This window comes from Tupaia chinensis, unplaced genomic scaffold (genome assembly GCF_000334495.1).
Source record: "Tupaia chinensis unplaced genomic scaffold, TupChi_1.0 Scaffold000112_1, whole genome shotgun sequence".
Taxonomy (NCBI): Eukaryota; Metazoa; Chordata; class Mammalia; order Scandentia; family Tupaiidae; genus Tupaia; species Tupaia belangeri.
In genome coordinates, this window is record NW_006159576.1 from 1,400,196 (window position 1) to 1,419,766 (window position 19,571).

General features: G+C 42.3%; 1 protein-coding gene across 1 annotated transcript in view; it reads right to left on the reverse strand.

The window, feature by feature from the left end:
* The window catches only part of CUNH1orf21 (chromosome unknown C1orf21 homolog), a 209,743-nt gene that overhangs the window by 36,648 nt on the left and 153,524 nt on the right, over window positions 1-19,571 (reverse strand). The window contains exon 3 of the mRNA XM_006143868.3: window positions 5,636-5,712. Within this exon, the coding sequence (XP_006143930.1) occupies window positions 5,636-5,712 (77 nt within the window). The remainder of the gene's footprint in view (window positions 1-5,635; window positions 5,713-19,571) is intronic.

Sequence of the window (19,571 nt, forward strand, 5' to 3'; positions counted from 1 at the left end):
GCCAGGTTCAAATGATGGTGAACTACTTTACTTTTATCTCAATTTTCTGGTAAGAAACAGCGATAACACAAGGTCTTCTGCTTATGATTTTGATTTATGGGGTCACCGTGTAACAGCCAAATATATTTTGGGGTAAAGGGGTGACTGTCAAAGGTCACTGGTACTCTGGGAATTGTTCTGTATTCAGGTGGAATAACACAACGGTGATTTGTAACATCTGGGAAAACAGTGCCTCTTTGAAGAAAGGAGATCTCTTTAAAGTCACACAAAGTACATTCTACCAGTAGTGTCACTACCAGACTAATCTAGAAAAATACTCATTCTTTTTAATGCATTCACTTTTTAAATAAAATATTTATGGGGCTATCTCTGTGGTGCAGTGGGATTGCACTTCTCCAGAGATAGCAACTGCAGGCCAGCAGGTGGTGTGGAGGTTAAGGCTACTGAATCCCACATGGCCAACTGTGTGATTTGAGTCCTGGACCTGGCGGGATGAGTGTATGTGCATGCCCAAAATCCCTAGAGGAGGCTGGAGGGGAAGGGATTGCAGCATGGTCATCTACTCTGTGGGGCTGATTTCTCACTTTCCCTCTCTCTCTGTCTCTCTCTGGCATGTACATGTACCCCAGAGCAAACAAACAAACAAAAGATGGCAACTAGGGTTCCAATTCCAGGTCTGGTGAGCTTGAAAAACACACAGGGCACACATGCAAGCACCCAGGGTCTGATGGGCTGGAGGACTGGAGGAGGGCTGATGGCATGAATAGAGCCTATGGAGGGTGCCCCACCCATGCTCACATGAATGTGTTCTACCCCGAATAAAGCAAAACAAACAGACAAAATGAACACATTTATAGATGCTCATCTGATGGTAATCGACAATCATATTTTCAAGAACCTTTTATAAGAGGAAATTCACTAGGTGCTACATCCTCACGTGACAGTTTTTTTCCTTTTTCTCTTAAATATGCATTGTAATTTATGATTTACATATAATCTTTACACATCTTTGTAGGGTACCGAATGGTCTTTAAAAGCATGGATATGGGGTGTAATAAACAAATCGAGGATATAGACATGTTCACTGCCTTCAACATTTGACATTGTATCACACTGTGAACACGCGAAACCCACTCCAGTGGTTATTCTGCAAGTATGCACTGAATGGCTTATGATGTTCTTTACTATTAGAGAGAGTTCTAAAGAACAATGTATTGATTAAAAATCAGGCAAAAACAGGGACCAGTGGATGGGGTAATGGTTACATCACTGGACTGCAGTTTGAATCCTGAACAGGGAGACTTAAAACTCACGCCGGGCATGTGTGCCCCAAATCCTGAGAGGAGAATGGAAGAGAAGGGATTGCAGCAAGGCCATGCCCTCTGGTAGGTGATTTCTCACTTTTCCTCTCTCTGGTGAGTGCATGTGCCATATAGCAAAAATCTCTTTTAAAAAGATCAGGCAAAAACAACCTCATAAATTAACAAAGATAACCATAACATAACCAATCAAGGAAGAATTTGTAATTTCCATGTACAGCACTATGGGAGATAAGAGTTTATAATCTGAAAAAAAGTTGTGTATATCAATCATTGGTTCATCTAGAGCTAGGTAAAATTGTACATAACAATAACTCAAAAGGAAGAGAAAGAAAAAGACTATCTTTACTCAAACCCTGTGAGTTCTTTTTTTTTTTTTTTTTGGAGAGGTTTTCACTATAGGGTGCATGCACTTGCTGGACAGACAGAGAGAGACAGAGAGACAGAAAGCGAGAAATCACCCCCCAGGGGGGATGGTCACGCTGCAATCCCTTCTCCTCCATTCTCCTCTCGGGATCTTGGGCACGCACGCACACGCGCCCGGCATGAGTTCTAAGCCACAGGGTCCGGGATGCGAACCACGGTCGACATAGCCATTACATTAACTGCTGGTCCCTTCAAACCCTGTGAGTTCTTACAAGACCATAGTACTATACTGTGCATGAAGAAATAAGTCCTTAAGAAAGCAGAAGTAAAACAAATTTGGAAAGAGATGTTTAAAAGTGAAGACATGGTAAAGCCAGTGTGACTTGGTGATTTATAGGCTTTACAAAGTTCTTCACTTTAGCCCTTTAAAAAGAATAACTCCAAAGAAAAACTCACCCGTAACATTTTGGACTTTTCCTCTATTATCTAGTTTTATACAATGAGTAATGATTAAAATAAATATATAAATTGAAATCTGTGGTGAGAAATATTTATCAAATGGATGGGTTGTATTTAAACTTGCTTGTGTGTAAACTAGTTGAATCTGAATTTAGTCCTGACATTCAACGTTATGATCACTGTGTGTGGACTTACCCTTTTTTCCTAGTTGTTTTGTGTTCTCTTCTATTTACCTCCCTTTAGCTTTCCTGGTATATTAATCCCTTGAGTACTTCCTGAAGAGCTGGTTTTGCTTTGGTGAGTTCTTTCAGCATTTGTTTATCTGGGAATGATTTTATTTTTCCTGCCCATTTGAATGATAATCTTGCTGGGTAGAGTACTCTTGCCATTCTTTCTTTGCCTGCATCGTTTCAGCTGAGAGATCCAATATTAGTCTAACAAGGTAACCCTTCTCAGTAATTTGGTGTTTCTCTCTTGCCAGTTTTAGAATTTTGTTTTTGATTTTTACCAATTTGGCTATGAGATGCCTTGGAGACGGGTTTCTTATGTTATATCTCTTTGGTGTCCTTTGTATGTCCTGGATTTAAATGTCTGCATGCCTCTCTAAATTTGGAAAGTTTTCAAGTAGAATGTTATGAAAGATGTTTTCTATGACTTTGTCTCTTCACCTTCCAGAATACCTGTTATATGAATATTTGGCAGCTTAATGGTTTCTAATATTTCTCATATGTTATCCTTATTTTTATTGGCTATTTTTTATTCTTTTCAGTTGCTTGGTTTAAATCAGAGGTTTTGTCTTCAAGGTTGGAGATTCTTCCGTATGGTCTAATTTGCCGCTGATACCTTTGAGGGAGGTTTTGATTTCCTGCATCATATTCTTTATCTCCAGAAATTCTTTTTGATTTTTTTTTTTTCAGTGTGTCTCTTTATAGAGTTCCTCCTTCAAGTCATGGAAGATTTTCTCATCTCCTGGAATTGGTTCTGTTTTCTCTTGCGTCTCACTGAGTATTGTTACAATGAATATTCTGAATTCTTTTTCTTACATTTCTGTGAGTTATGATCCTTTAGGGAGGAGGTATTTCCTGATTTTCTCCTGTTTCTTGGAGGTCTGCTTTGGTTTTTAGTCATCTGGTGAGACACTCACTCCTTCCTACTTCTTTGGAGTATGCTTCTATAGCTGTGTGCTCCTGTACTTCTCTTTGATATGCGTAAGCTCTGTGCCAATATCCATCCTCTACTGTGGGTGAGAGTGCGGAACCCACAGTAGGAGCTTTGGGTTCAGGTTTTCAGAGGGAAGTCTCTCTCCATTTACTGCTAAGGGAGTTACGGGTAATGAATTTCTCCAATCTCCTGAATTCAGGTGTTTGGTTCTGAGTGCTCAAACCTAGCTACTCCCAGTGTGGATGGAGGTTTCGCTGACAGGTAAGATCTAAGGTGATAGACCAGTTCACCTGGTGCGCTTGTGCTGCAGGCTGGGGAGCCCTGGAGAGCAGGCTTGCCTGTCTGTTGGTCCTGGATGGGTGAGGGGCAAGATGGCATCAGCACACATGGGGTAACATCTCCTGTCTTCCGTCTCTGGGATTGCAGGGTCTCCCTGTTGCCCCTGCTTTCTCTTGGATTGCAGGAACCAGGTCATTTGTTCTTGAAGGCCAGAGAGCCCCTCCTCCCCCACAGCAGGCTGGGCTGGGGCCCTGCTGATGAGCTCAAGCCGAGCAGCTTGACTTGGACCTGCCTGTTGGTCTTTCTCTCTCTGGGATTGCAGGGTTTCCCTGTTGCTCCTACTTTCTCTCTGATAGAATTTTTAAAGTTACAGATTAAAAAACAATTTTTTTATATTTTTCTTTTTAACATTTAAATTGTGAAATACATGGTATTGTTTTATCACATATGTATATACAATATATTGCTTAATTCTGCTTGTCTTTGTACTTTATATGAATGAATCTACACATAGGCACATTGCTGCTAATTACCTTGATTTATGCTTATGTGATTCCTTCATATTGATACTCGTAGCTATAAATCATTCATTTTCACCAACGTGTAGTATTCTCATCATGGAAATATGCCAACTTTGCTACCCATATTTTTCTTTTTAAATTTTAAAAAAATTTACTTCTTCCATGAAGAGGAGAGACAAAGAGAGAGAGAGACCAAGAGAGAAACAAAGAGAAATAATAGCCCCAATAGGGTCTTGATGTTCTGATCGACTCCAGCTTCAGCCAGCCCTGGATGATGAGCACACCTGTGCCTGGCACACTCAGAAAGCTTTCCAGATGTGGGACCAGCAGTTAGCGTAATGGTTATGTCACTGGACTCCCACGTAGTCGACTGTGGTTCGAGAACCGAACCTGGTGGCTTAAACTCACGCCGGGCGCGTGTGCATGTGTGCCCAAGATCCTGAGAGGAGAATGGAGGAAAAGGGATTGTGGCATGGCCATCCCCCCGAAGGCTAATTTCTTGCTTTCTGTCTCTCTGTCTCTTTGTCTTTCTGGTGAGCACACGCACCCTATAGCAAAAACCTCTTCAAAAAAAAAAAAAAAAAAGTTGTCAAGATGAGAACGTGGAACCTTCCCACATGGGTTAGTATCTCAGAGTGCTGTGTTTCACTGCTGTGCCATCTTCAGGCTCCACCATTATATTTGATGGGCATTTGGATTTTACCTCAAGGCCAATAATTCATTTGAACAATGTTGTCGTAAGCATTTCAAAATATGTCTCCTAGCACGAACGTTACAGGAGTTCCTCCAGGCTACATACCTGGGAACGGCGTGCTTGGAGTTGGGCGTGGGGCAGATACGGTAAGCCTCGGCTCACATCTGCAGATTATACAAACTGTTTTCCAAAGTAACCGTGCCAGTTTAGAGTCCTACCATCAGGGACCGGCAGTGTCTGATGCTGCATATCCTGGGTGAACTTTTGTCTGGGGAGATTTCAAAAGTTTTACCAATTTGGTGGCATTTGTTTCATGTATATCAGTCATTCATGTTTCCTCTTCAGTCAAATGGTTGTTCATGTCTTTAGCCTGTTTTTCTTCTATGCCTTTTCTGATTTGTAGAATTATTTTACATAGTCTATAAACCTGATTACTGTCAATTATATAAGCCATAATTTATCTTCTCCCATCTTGTGTACTTTCACTCCCCTATGGAATATTTTGATGGAGTTCTTAATTCTAATGCAGTCTTATTAATGAATGATTTTCATCCTTAAGATTTGCATCTTTTGTGTCTTATTCTAAATTCTTCATTCCACAATCATATATATATTCCCTTTCACTTTCTTCTCACTGGCCTGTGATGTCAGCTTCGTTCTGGACTGTGGGTCTGTTTGGGGACTCTGTTACGTTCCATTACACCAAACTTCAGTGTCTCAATGACTAAAGCTTTATATAACAGTAAATCTTGATTGCTTGGTAGGCAAAATGAAATCTGCTTTGAAACATTTTTAGTTTTATAAACAAACTAAGGAAGACAAGAACTAGAACTTACTTTGCTCTGGGTTGATGAACTAATCCCGGAATCTCTTTATTAGTTTTAAGTCTTACATTTGAGCTGGCACTTTTTTCCTGAAACACATAAGCACACATATATACAAGAAGGTCAGACTCTGCAGTTAAATAATAGCATGGGTTTCTATCACAGCAATGTTAGTTGTGGGACCCTGTGCCATAGCTGGCTACTTGACAAGGACGAAAGTCCCTGCAAAGCTCCACGGAACACGTGGGACCTGCCAAACGCTGTAAACAGGGAACACACGTACGAAAGAGGAACTGGCTGTCTAACGCGATGAGAAAACAATGTTGAGAAAACAATGTGCAACTAATATTTAATTCTTCCATTCTAAGAGCAAGAGAATCAAAGAACAGAGGTTTTAGCGTCAAAAAGAACGGCAGCAGTACAATTAAGCCATTGTCTACTTGTCCAGGTTAAGTGATTTAAGTGCATTTTATTTGTAAAAGACAACTACAGTTCTGAGACACAAAGTTTGCATAAGGTCCTAGCTGTGACAGGGACAAGAACATGACTGAAATCAAGTAAGATTCTCAATCCACAACAAATACTGGGATGGGATTGGACTGAATGAAGAACATTCAATACTAGCCTGTATTCAAGAAGCACTCCTTCGGCTGTGAGTCTGAGTTGATTTTTTATTTCCAGTATACGAGTCATATGGGAAAGGAATACTCTCAGATTTTAAAATGCCAGTCTATCAGTAAGTACACCATCTCCACAACACTACCGTTCTGTGTTTTAACTACATCATCTTTAAAAAAATGTTCAAGGCGAGGCCCAACCCCTGTGATACAGTGACAACACAGTGCTGTGTGAGTCTGGAAGCCACGTGGCCGACTGAGGGTTCAGTTCCTGGGGCTGTCCTAAAAACGCACTGGCGAACACATGGGTGCCCAGAATTCTGAGGATGTGGTGGGCTCAAGGAAGGGGGATTGTGGCATGATGAGACCCTGTTGAGGATGCTTCCCACCTTCTCTCCTGCCCTCTCTCACGTGTGCGCACAAGTGCTATCATGAAAAAGTATTCAAAGTGTTTTATAATTTGATTGCAAAACATATCCCTAAAATGAAAGACTATTCTAAGCCTATTTAAGCCTGCATTTGTTTATATACACTCAGGAAACTTGAAGTGTGGCCATAATTAAAAGCCTCTTCAAGGGTGAGGAATAAAAACGATGTGCCCACTCAACCTCCCTACCACTTACAGAGTGGTGAGAATGACACAGAACACAGAAGGTCCCCACGTGAACTCTTTCAAGTTCATTTTTCTCCTAGGACAGCAGAAGTCATTTGCGTCAGCGAAACTCCAAAGACTTAATTGCCCTGGTTGCTTGCTGTTTACCATTAAACATGGGCTTTTTTGTGTAACAGGAATCCTAAAAAAAATATGGTAATTTTGTTTATGTTCATCCAGGAAAAGAATCCTAACCATCTTGCCATCTTTCTTACCTTTACATTACACTAAGCTTAGGAATTTAAGAAGATAAAACACATACTGTTCTTTTTGCTGTTGTCCTCAGGGAACAGGAGTTGAACTACTGTCTCTTTTACAAAACAGGTGGGAGAAACCAGAACACTCTCATGCCCTGGCTCTAGAAGGTCAAGTCCCACGACCTCCCCTCACTGTTGGGCCTTGGTGCCCAGCAGGGGCCCTGACACTTTGTGGGAGGCACACAACAAATCTTGGAAGAATTAATGAATGACATCAACAAGAGATTAACTTCTCTGGAAAAGTTAGAGATAAAAAGAGTTCAAATATAGTCAGTCCGTAGGACTGAAGACTAGTTCCAGAATGGAACTCACTCTGAAAATAGTTTTGGTTTTAAAAAAAATATATAAGGAAAATAGGAACTGGAACTGCCAAGTGAAAGTTGGTCATTGTCTCCCTTACACTTCACGTCCACCTAAACGTTGAAAGTGAACATGGATGACATGACAGACCTCAACCTTTGTCTCCGAGTCACACAATTGCTCCAATTCTTGGAGCTAAAATGATACACCATGCTGAGACAGGAAAGCCACTTCTAATTTTAAGAACACATACGATACACAATTGCATTCTGTTTATTAAAAAAAAATCCCTTCCAAATGACTCTCATCAAATCTTCCTTAAGGTTCCATTCTGAAGTGTCTAAGGATGAATCCCTCAAACAACAGAGGCCCAATGGATAGGAAGGGGAGAGAGGCGCCAGCCTTCAATATGTTGGCCATAGACATGTACTTCCAGGACCAAAGGCGAGGCTGAGGCAAACAGGAAAAGCAGCTTCAGATTTCCCAGTTAAAAAAAAAATAAGTATATAGGGGGACCAGCAGTTGGTGTAATGGCTATGTCATTGGACTACCATGTAGTCAACTGCGGTTCGAGTCCCAGACCCGGTGGCTTAAACTCATGCCGGGCGTGTGTGAGTGCATGCCCAAGATCCCAAGAGGAGAATGGGGGAGAAGGGATTGTGGCGTGGCCATCCCCCGTGAGGGGGGTGATTTCTCACTTTCTGTTTGTCTCTGTCTTTCTGGCAAGTGCATGTGTCCTATAGCAAAAACCTCTTAAAAAAAAAAAAAAAAGAGAGAGTAAAAAAAGTGTATATAGGGCCAGGTGGGGGCACAATGGTGAAGTAAATGGACCACATGGGAAAGGTCCTGCTGGGTTGACCTCCCAGTCACAGCAATGTTAGTTGTGGGACCCTGTGCCATAGCTGGCTACTTGACAAGGACGAAAGTCCCTGCAAAGCTCCACGGAACACGTGGGACCTGCCAAACGCTGTAAACAGGGAACACACGTACGAAAGAGGAACTGGCTGTCTAACGCGATGAGAAAACAATGTTGAGAAAACAATGTGCAACTAATATTTAATTCTTCCATTCTAAGAGCAAGAGAATCAAAGAACAGAGGTTTTAGCGTCAAAAAGAACGGCAGCAGTACAATTAAGCCATTGTCTACTTGTCCAGGTTAAGTGATTTAAGTGCATTTTATTTGTAAAAGACAACTACAGTTCTGAGACACAAAGTTTGCATAAGGTCCTAGCTGTGACAGGGACAAGAACATGACTGAAATCAAGTAAGATTCTCAATCCACAACAAATACTGGGATGGGATTGGACTGAATGAAGAACATTCAATACTAGCCTGTATTCAAGAAGCACTCCTTCGGCTGTGAGTCTGAGTTGATTTTTTATTTCCAGTATACGAGTCATATGGGAAAGGAATACTCTCAGATTTTAAAATGCCAGTCTATCAGTAAGTACACCATCTCCACAACACTACCGTTCTGTGTTTTAACTACATCATCTTTAAAAAAATGTTCAAGGCGAGGCCCAACCCCTGTGATACAGTGACAACACAGTGCTGTGTGAGTCTGGAAGCCACGTGGCCGACTGAGGGTTCAGTTCCTGGGGCTGTCCTAAAAACGCACTGGCGAACACATGGGTGCCCAGAATTCTGAGGATGTGGTGGGCTCAAGGAAGGGGGGTTGTGGCATGATGAGACCCTGTTGAGGATGCTTCCCACCTTCTCTCCTGCCCTCTCTCACGTGTGCGCACAAGTGCTATCATGAAAAAGTATTCAAAGTGTTTTATAATTTGATTGCAAAACATATCCCTAAAATGAAAGACTATTCTAAGCCTATTTAAGCCTGCATTTGTTTATATACACTCAGGAAACTTGAAGTGTGGCCATAATTAAAAGCCTCTTCAAGGGTGAGGAATAAAAACGATGTGCCCACTCAACCTCCCTACCACTTACAGAGTGGTGAGAATGACACAGAACACAGAAGGTCCCCACGTGAACTCTTTCAAGTTCATTTTTCTCCTAGGACAGCAGAAGTCATTTGCGTCAGCGAAACTCCAAAGACTTAATTGCCCTGGTTGCTTGCTGTTTACCATTAAACATGGGCTTTTTTGTGTAACAGGAATCCTAAAAAAAATATGGTAATTTTGTTTATGTTCATCCAGGAAAAGAATCCTAACCATCTTGCCATCTTTCTTACCTTTACATTACACTAAGCTTAGGAATTTAAGAAGATAAAACACATACTGTTCTTTTTGCTGTTGTCCTCAGGGAACAGGAGTTGAACTACTGTCTCTTTTACAAAACAGGTGGGAGAAACCAGAACACTCTCATGCCCTGGCTCTAGAAGGTCAAGTCCCACGACCTCCCCTCACTGTTGGGCCTTGGTGCCCAGCAGGGGCCCTGACACTTTGTGGGAGGCACACAACAAATCTTGGAAGAATTAATGAATGACATCAACAAGAGATTAACTTCTCTGGAAAAGTTAGAGATAAAAAGAGTTCAAATATAGTCAGTCCGTAGGACTGAAGACTAGTTCCAGAATGGAACTCACTCTGAAAATAGTTTTGGTTTTAAAAAAAATATATAAGGAAAATAGGAACTGGAACTGCCAAGTGAAAGTTGGTCATTGTCTCCCTTACACTTCACGTCCACCTAAACGTTGAAAGTGAACATGGATGACATGACAGACCTCAACCTTTGTCTCCGAGTCACACAATTGCTCCAATTCTTGGAGCTAAAATGATACACCATGCTGAGACAGGAAAGCCACTTCTAATTTTAAGAACACATACGATACACAATTGCATTCTGTTTATTAAAAAAAAATCCCTTCCAAATGACTCTCATCAAATCTTCCTTAAGGTTCCATTCTGAAGTGTCTAAGGATGAATCCCTCAAACAACAGAGGCCCAATGGATAGGAAGGGGAGAGAGGCGCCAGCCTTCAATATGTTGGCCATAGACATGTACTTCCAGGACCAAAGGCGAGGCTGAGGCAAACAGGAAAAGCAGCTTCAGATTTCCCAGTTAAAAAAAAAATAAGTATATAGGGGGACCAGCAGTTGGTGTAATGGCTATGTCATTGGACTACCATGTAGTCAACTGCGGTTCGAGTCCCAGACCCGGTGGCTTAAACTCATGCCGGGCGTGTGTGAGTGCATGCCCAAGATCCCAAGAGGAGAATGGGGGAGAAGGGATTGTGGCGTGGCCATCCCCCGTGAGGGGGGTGATTTCTCACTTTCTGTTTGTCTCTGTCTTTCTGGCAAGTGCATGTGTCCTATAGCAAAAACCTCTTAAAAAAAAAAAAAAAAGAGAGAGGAAAAAAAGTGTATATAGGGCCAGGTGGGGGCACAATGGTGAAGTAAATGGACCACATGGGAAAGGTCCTGCTGGGTTGACCTCCCAGGACCTACTTGAGCATGCCGAGTCATACACATAACCATAATCTGGGCTGATGGACTTCCAGCAAGAAGACCCTGCTGGGCATGCTGTCCTTTGGTCTTTGTCTCTCTCATAAAAAAGATAAATTAATAAACTTAAATTCTTTAAAAATTGTTTTTGCTAGTGCTTTCAGGGACTAAAAGAAATGAAGATTTTCTGCTGAGAATTCAGCCTCCAGATTCCATTCCTGAATGAAGAGGCAAAAGGGCAAAAGAAGACTGACTCCTCCATGGGAGCTGAGAACGAGTGCTTTCAGGGACTAAGGGAAATGAAGATTTTCTGCTGAGAATTCAGCCTCCAGATTCCATTCCTGAATGAAGAGGCAAAAGGGCAAAAGAAGACTGACTCCTCCATGGGAGCTGAGAACGAGTGCTTTCAGGGACTAAGGGAAATGAAGATTTTCTGCTGAGAATTCAGCATCCAGATCTCATCCTCGAGTGGTAGGGCCACCTCTATCCTTCTCTCTGTCTCTTCCTGTCCCTCTGTCTCTGTCTTTTCATTTTAAAAATTCTTTTTTGGAGACGTTTTTGCTATAGGGCGTGTGTGCTTGCCAGAAAGACAGAGACAGAGAGACAAAAAGTGAGAAATCACCCCTTGGGGGGATGGGCACGCGGCAATCCCTCCTCCTCCATTCTCCTCTCATGCATGCATACACACCCAGGGTGAGTTTAAGCCACTGGGTCTGGGACTCGAAATGCGATTGACTACATGGGAGTCCAGCAACATAGCCATTACACCAACTGCTGGTCCCTAAAATTTTTCTTTTTTAAATATTTTAAGGTAAAGTATTTTCTTGGCTCTCAGATCCTCCTTTATCTTGCTAATAATCCCCTTTCCTCCCTCCCATTTAGGAGAGGCAAAAGGGCAAAAGAAGACTGACTCCTCCATGGGAGCTGAGAACTAGTGCTTGTGTGTTGCAGTTTTCTTTCTTTCTTTTTTTGCTTTTTAAAAAAAGTAATAAAAATGAATACTTTTTTTGTCTTTTTTTTCTTTTTCTCTTTTGCTCTCGCTCTCTTTTTTTCCCTTCTCTTTCTCTGTTTTCTTATCTTTTTTCTTTTACCTCATCACTTTTGCTGCTCAGCCTGATGCACTGAGTGTCTAGACAGTTCTAAGTGAACCGTAGCCAAACATCCAAATACTATTAGGTCAACATATTCCTCAATTCCCACTGAATCTGCTGCACAAAGAGAGAAAAATGGAATGGCAAAGAGATTGCAGACCACCTCCTCCTGCACACCTCTGAATGTTCAGGTCGAACTTCTAGATATTAGGAAGAAATGTATAACCCATTAGATGACTAGAACTCATTGAAGAGGCACAAGAAATATGAGAAACCTAGAAAATACCTCTCCCCAAGGTAAAAGAACAACTTCTTCATCCACAGGTAGTACAGCAGAACTCACAGAAATGTCTGACAAGGAATTTAAATATTCATAGTGACAAAGCTAACAGAGATGCAAGAGAAGAGAGACAATAAACTCCAGAAGAATCAGGAGAAAAGAGCTGTCAAGTTCCAGGAGGTGAGAAAGTTCTTTCATGATCTGAAAAAGGAAATATACACCATAAAAAAGATGAAGGCTATAATACAGGAAGTCAAAACCTCCCTCGAAAATATTAAAAGCAGACTAGATCATACAGAAAATTAAATCTCAGATGTAAAGGACAGAATCACTGGACTAGTAAAACCCACCACAAAGACTGAGAAAATAGCCCCCCAAAATAAAAATAATATATGAGAAGTACTAGATATCATCAAATGTCCAAACATCTGGATAATTGGTATCCCAGGAGGTAAAGAGACTAATAAGGACATTGATAATCTATTCCATGAAATCCTGAAAGAAAACTTTTCAAACCTAGAGAGGCATCCAAAGACCCAGACTCAAGAAATACAAAGGACCCCAAATAGAATCAACCCAAGAAGATCTCCAAGACACATTATAGACAGATTGACTAAAACCACAAAGACAAGATTGGCAAGAAACATCAAGTTACCTACAAAGGATATCCCATCAGGCTAATAAAGGGGTGCTCATTGGAAATAATGCAAGCAAATAAAGAATGAAGAAATACATTCAAAGTGTTGAGTGAAAAACAATTATAACCAAGAATACTGTACCCAGCAAGATTGTCTTTCATATGAGAAGACAAGAACATTTTCAGACAAACAAAACCTGAAAGAATTTACCGACGCCACACCAGTTCTCCAAGAAGTTCTGAAGGGAGTGCTATACCAGGAAAACTAAAGTCAGACACACAGAAATAAGAGGTCAAAAACAACTAAGAAAATGTCCAGCTTAATGGTAGGGACAAGTCTAGAGTTGAATGTTATCTTCCAGAATTTAAATGGAAAGATCGGACCACACAGAAGATAGGTCAAGTACATGAGACTGAACTGGTGAAATAGAATTTTATGACTTTTGGCTAAAACTTCACAGATCTTCTATGCTTTGTTTTCCAGAGTTAAGGATTTGTGTCTTGTCTTGAGTTGTTGACAGGCCCACGCACCTACTGTTTGAACAGAATCTTAACCTGTTTCCTGGCTTTAAGTCTTAAGCGAAGTTCTTTTCAACATTTTAAAATTTTGATTTATTAAAGTTAAAACTGCCTTTCTTGATATTAAAAACTATATTTAAAAAAATACCTGTTATTGACCACAGTAAGCTGTATAGCCTCAGATAGGTGCTACTTTATAGCATAATTATTCTACTCACAGAGTTTCATGCCTAAAGTCAAACATCGTATATATCAGCTGAACTTGCTATTGCAAGTAGTTAGATTAATTAAGATCTTTTGTGAATCAATAAAATGTGAGGAAAAAAAAGGAATGGAAAGCAACTGCAGATACCAGAGACAGTGTGAGAGGAGAGCGGGAAATGGCACAGGGTGAGAAATAGGGAAAGTGTGTGTGTGTGTGTGTGTGTGTGTGTGTGTGTGCGTTTATGTAACGAGAAATGGAAAATTATTTGTTGACGATAACATGTATGAGTAAGCCACTACACAGTGTATTTTGGATGGGAAATCACACACTGTGATGATATTCAGTGAATGAATGTAAAATAAATAAATTTAAAAGTGTAAAAAATATTTTTTTTCACCAGAGGGCATGTGCACTTGGCAAAAAGAGACACAGAGAGGGACAGCAACCTCCATAAGGCATGGCCACACCGCAGTCTATCTCTCCATCCTGCTGGGATTTGGGCATGCATGCACACAGGCCTGGTGTGTTTCTCAAGCTGCCAAGTTTGGGACTTAAGCCACGGGGTTGGCCATGTGAGTTCAGGCTGCCTTAACCATAAGGTCACGGAACCAACTCAAAAATAGTTTTAAAAAATGTACATAAAGGGCCCAGCAGATGGTGTAATAGTTACATTGCTGGGCTCTCATGTATTCAACCATGGTTTGAGTCCCAGATCCACCAGCTTAAACTCATGCCAGGTGTGTGTGTGTGTGTGTGTGTGTGTGTGCGCCCAGAATCCAGAGAGAAGAATGGGATTGTGGTGTGGCCATTCCCCCTGGGGGGTGCTTTCTCGCTTTCTGTCTTTGTCTCTCTGGTGAGTGCATGTGTCCAAAAATCTCTCTAAAAGAAAAAGAAAATACATACAGCTATAAAGAACACTCTATAGTATATGCATTTATACTATATTAATCGTTTTTACAAATTACTATTCATCAAGACCAAAAAAACTCACTGAACCCTTACTATAAGTCTTAGCGATTTCTATATGAATATGCACTCATTTGAATGTTCAAAAATGTTTATGTATATATTAACCTATTTTTATGCCTTTGCTATCTCTCTGACACAGGTATTATTATTCCCTTTATGGATGATGAAGCTGAGGCACAGACAGGCACAGATCATGCAAGTGGCTGCAGTGGGATTTGAACCTAAGCAGTCTGGCCCTGTAGTCCATGCTATTAGCCGCTAGGCCAGCAATTCTTAAACCTTTTGTATCAAGACCCTTTTCCCTATAATCTGCAAGTTTTGACACATTTCATTGCGCAGTAAGAAAACATGAAAAAGCCACATTTGTTAAAATCATCAGCCAGCTCAGAAAACTCTTGACTAGAGCTGTCAAGCTCATGGTGGTAGATATGAGTTTTCTAAAATTTGAGTTTTCAAAGATTTTGAATTTTATCCGTGGCAACAAAGACTGTCAGTTATTTTCCTTGAAGTGAGAGGCTCTCTTCCTTTACTTTTGAGAAAATGACTTCCCAAATACTCAGGTACGAATATTCATTATTCGTCTTCCAGGCTAGCTCTATCATCTATCTATCTATCTATCTATCTATCTATCTATCTATCTATCTATCATCTATCTATCTATGATCATCTATTTATATCTATCATCCATCTTTCTCTATCAATTATCATCTATCTATATCTATCATCTATCTATCTCTATCATCCATCTTTATCAATTATCTATCATCTATCTATATCTATCATCTATCTATCTCTATCATTTATCATCTATCATCTATCTATCTATCTATCTATCTATCAATCAATCAATCAATCAATCATCTATCTATCTATTTATTTAGTTGTGCTTGCTGGAGAGAGATAGAGGGGAAGTGAGAAATCACCCCCGACCCCTGGAGGGGATGGCTGCACTGCAGTCCCTTACATCCATTCTCCTGCTGGGATTCTGGGCATGCACATACGTGTCTGGTGTGATTTTTAAGCCACCAGGTGTAGGACTCGAATCATGGTTGGCCCTATGAGATTCCAGTGTCTTGACCACAATGCCACCTGCTGCCCTCCAGGCAACTTATTTTTAGAGATGGTGTTCCTTAATACCCATCTGCTGGTTCAGCGGGCAGCCCCATCAACTGCAGCAGGTGCTCCTGATTTCTACTATAGAAAGCATGCTCTAGCTGGAGAGATAGAAAGAGACAGAAAGCGAGAAATCACACCCCGCCAGATAGAAAGAGACAGAAAGTGAGAAATCACCCCCCACCCCACCCCTTCCCCGCCAGGGAAGATGGCCAGGCTGCAGTTCCTTCTCCTCCAGTCTCCTCTTGAGATTTTGGGCACACACGCACACATGCTAGGCGAGAGTTTAAGATGCCAGATCCAGGACTCAAACTATGGTAAACTACGTGGGAGTCCAGCAATGCAACCACTGCGCCATCTGCTGGCCCCTCACAGCAGGGCTCTTCTTTGTGATCACCATCTTGCTAGGGTACAGGAAGAAACACTTTCTGTGTAGTTTCCTTCATTAAATGGTCTATTAAAAAGACTGGGCCAGCAGGTGACACTGAGGTTAAGGTAGCTGGATTCTACACAGCCAATTGTGCAGGTTCAAGTCCCCAACCCAGCAGCTTGAAAATCATGCTGTGTGCCCGTGTAAGGGAGCTCACAATCCTGGGAGGAGAATGGAGAAGAGACTGTGGCATGGTCATCCTGCCTTGGGGGTGATTTCCCACTTTCTCCCTCTTTCTCTGTCTTTGGCGAGTGCACGTGCCCTATAGCATAACAGAACAAAACAAAACAAAACAATAAAGCTATGCACAAGAGTTAATAAAATGAAATGATTTGAACTGCTTCATCAAGGGCATTCTTAAATGGAAATGGAATTCATTTTTCTACTATTCTGCCATAAGTCCATGATGGTGAAAAATACAACTATTAAAGAGTTTGGAGCCACTGCCTTGCTTCAGGCGAAGGGCCAGCAGCCTTACCTCCTGTGGCTCTCACACCTTCAGTGTAAATGCCAGCCCAGTGCTGGAGCAGACAGCTTCTGGGGATTAGCAGGAAACTGATGGCAAGATGCTCTGAGAACATCTCAGGGGTCTAAATAGCACACTTGGACCACAGGGCTTCTCTGCTCCTTCTGCATAGAAAGGAACTAGTGACTATGTAATGACGCTATAAACCGAATCTTCAAACGTTTATTTATCCTTTTATTCCATGAGCGAGACAGAGACAGAACAGAGAGACAGAGAGCACCAACAGGGTTCTGATGCTGCCATTCCCCCCAGTCTCAGCCAGCCCTGGTCATGTGCCCGGAGCACTCAGGGAGGTCTCTGGACACAGACCCAGCACTTCCCCGGTGGGTCGGCCTGATTTTGCCACCGTTCGTTCCTTATAGGCCTTATTTTTTGGAAAATAACAAAATATTTAACAATCTTATTAAGGAAAATTTTACATTTATTTTTTAAGACAGATTATATTTATTTTAAAACTTGCCAGAGGGCAGGTGTGCTCACAGGAGAGGAGGAGAGAGACAGAAGTGAGAAAGCACCCCGTGGAGAACGGTTATGCCACAATCCCTTCTCTAGTCCTTCCTCCTTTCAGGATTGTGGGCAAGCAGGCACACGTGCTTGGTATATTTCTCAAGCTGCTGGGCTCTGGATTTGAATCGCGCAGTCAGCCATGTGAGATCCAGCTGCCTTAACCACCAGGCTGCAAGCTGGCTGTACATTTCAGAAAACACTCTCATTGCAAATGTATGGTTAAATGATTTTTGTGTAGTTGGACAGCTGGGCAGTCATTGCCACACTCCTTGGTGTGGACCAGAATTGCGATTGATAGATCCCATAGAAGATTAGATCTCCCTGTGTAAGATCGCCAAGCAGTTTTCCAAGGCACGGCACCATTTTACATCCCTACCAGGAACACACGATGGCCCGTCTCTGCGCTTCCCCACCACCAGTGCCTTAGACCGTCCTTCCCATTACTGCCATCCTAATGAACCTGTATGGCACGGGGCTTTTTTTTTTTTTTTTTTAATTAAAACAATTTTTTTTTTTTAGTTCTTTGCTATAGGGGCATGCACTCACTGGAGAGAGAGAGGGGGGAGTGAGAAACCATTTGACTGTGCCACAATTCCTTCTCCGGTTTCCTCTCAGGATTTGGGGCATGCATGCACAGGTGTCCAGAGTGTTTTCCAAGCCACTGGACTCCACCACAAAGTTGGTCATGTGGGATCCAGAGCCTTACCCTCCTGGTGGCCTGGTACGTAACTTTTGAAATGACTATATTTCTGTTCTTGCCAGAACACCTAGCGTATTGCCACATGAGAGCATTTATACACTTCCAGGTGCGCTGCATTTGAATAAAGTCAGTTTATAAACATTGAATTTCTACTTTGGGATTTGCTGGTTCTTTGCAGTATAAAAAGGTGTGTTTCTTTTTTCTTTTTCTTTTTTTTTTCTTTTTCTTTTTCAGAGGTTTTTGCTATAGGGCACGTGCGCTCGCCAGACAGACAGAGAGAGACAGAGAGACAGAAAGCGAGAAATCACCCTCCAGGGGGGATGGCCACGCCGCAATCCCTTCTCCTCCATTCTCCTCTCGGGATCCTGGGCACGCACGCACGCACACACGCCCGGCGTGAGTTTTAAGCCACCTGGTCCGGGACACGAACCGCGGTCAACTACGTGGGAGTCCAGTGACATAGCCATTACGCTAACTGCTGGTCCCAAAAAGGTGTGTTTCAAAGAGATTTCCTTCTTTAAAAACCTAAGCAAGCAAACAGAGCTGGAGAAAGAAGGAGGAGGCTGGTGGGGGCAGATGGGAGGCGGGAAGGAGCAGCCCCAACAGGGGGCGCTGAGAGCCATGGGGTATCTGGGGTGCTCCAGGAATAGAAGAGAATTATCCTGGGAGAGGCTGCAAGAGGTAACAAAGTCATTGTTTCCCTTAGCAAGACAAAAACGACTGTAATGGTATTTGACCTTGTCATTTAAGTACTCCACTTAAAATAAACCGAGAACAACTATCCTCTGACAGCCATGGGAAGGGCCTCCACAGGCAGTTGGTTGTCAATGAGCCATTCACTCTTGCATTGGAATCAGACGGAATGCTGGTTAAAATATAGATCTCCAGGTCCTGCTTAAGCCATCAAGTGTGAGTCTTGGGATCAAAGCCCAGGAATGTGCAATTCACTTATTTCCTTTTCTAAATTTGTTTTATTGCGGGTAGAGTGTGCGTATGTATGGGTGTGTGCACACATGCATACAGCAGAGAGCGGAAGGTCCCGTCACTGCAGTCTCTTTCCGCCAGCCCTCTAGCTCATCAGGATCCTCATGTGCACATTTATGCCAGGTGTGTGTTCAGGCTGACCCAGGGACCTGAACTCACAGCCATGTGGCTTCAGGCTCTGCAGTTCAGCTTGCTGACTGTGCTAACAGGCTGGACCAGGATTGTGCATTTTAAAGAAGAGGCCTTGTCTAGCCACAGTGGCACCCTGGGATCTTATGGCTCTACAAAGCAAAAGCCACATTGGAAGGTCCCTGGTTTGTGTCCTAAGACTCCCCACAAATACCAGGGCTGTGTGCTGTGATCCTAGGGGGCCTAGGGCAGGGGTGGGTCACAGCAGGAGGAGACTGTTGCAAGTGCCTCTCTCTCACTGAAGAAATACATAAACAGACTTTAAAAAGAGTCCTAAGTGGATTTTGTTTTTAAAGATTTTTTGCCATAGGGTATATAGGTTTTTCAGAGAAAGAGAGACAGAGACAGAGAGAGGGAAATGAGAACCACCCCCTGGTGCTGGTGGTAGGGGAGGGATGGCCACGCTGCAATCCTTTCTCCATTCTCTTGGGATATGGGGCATGCACGCACATGTGCCTAGCATAATTTCCAAGCCACTGTGTCCAGGACTTGAACTGCAGTTGGCCATGTGGGAGTCCAGCACCTTAACTACCACACCACCTGCTGGCCCCCTATGTGATTCCTAACTG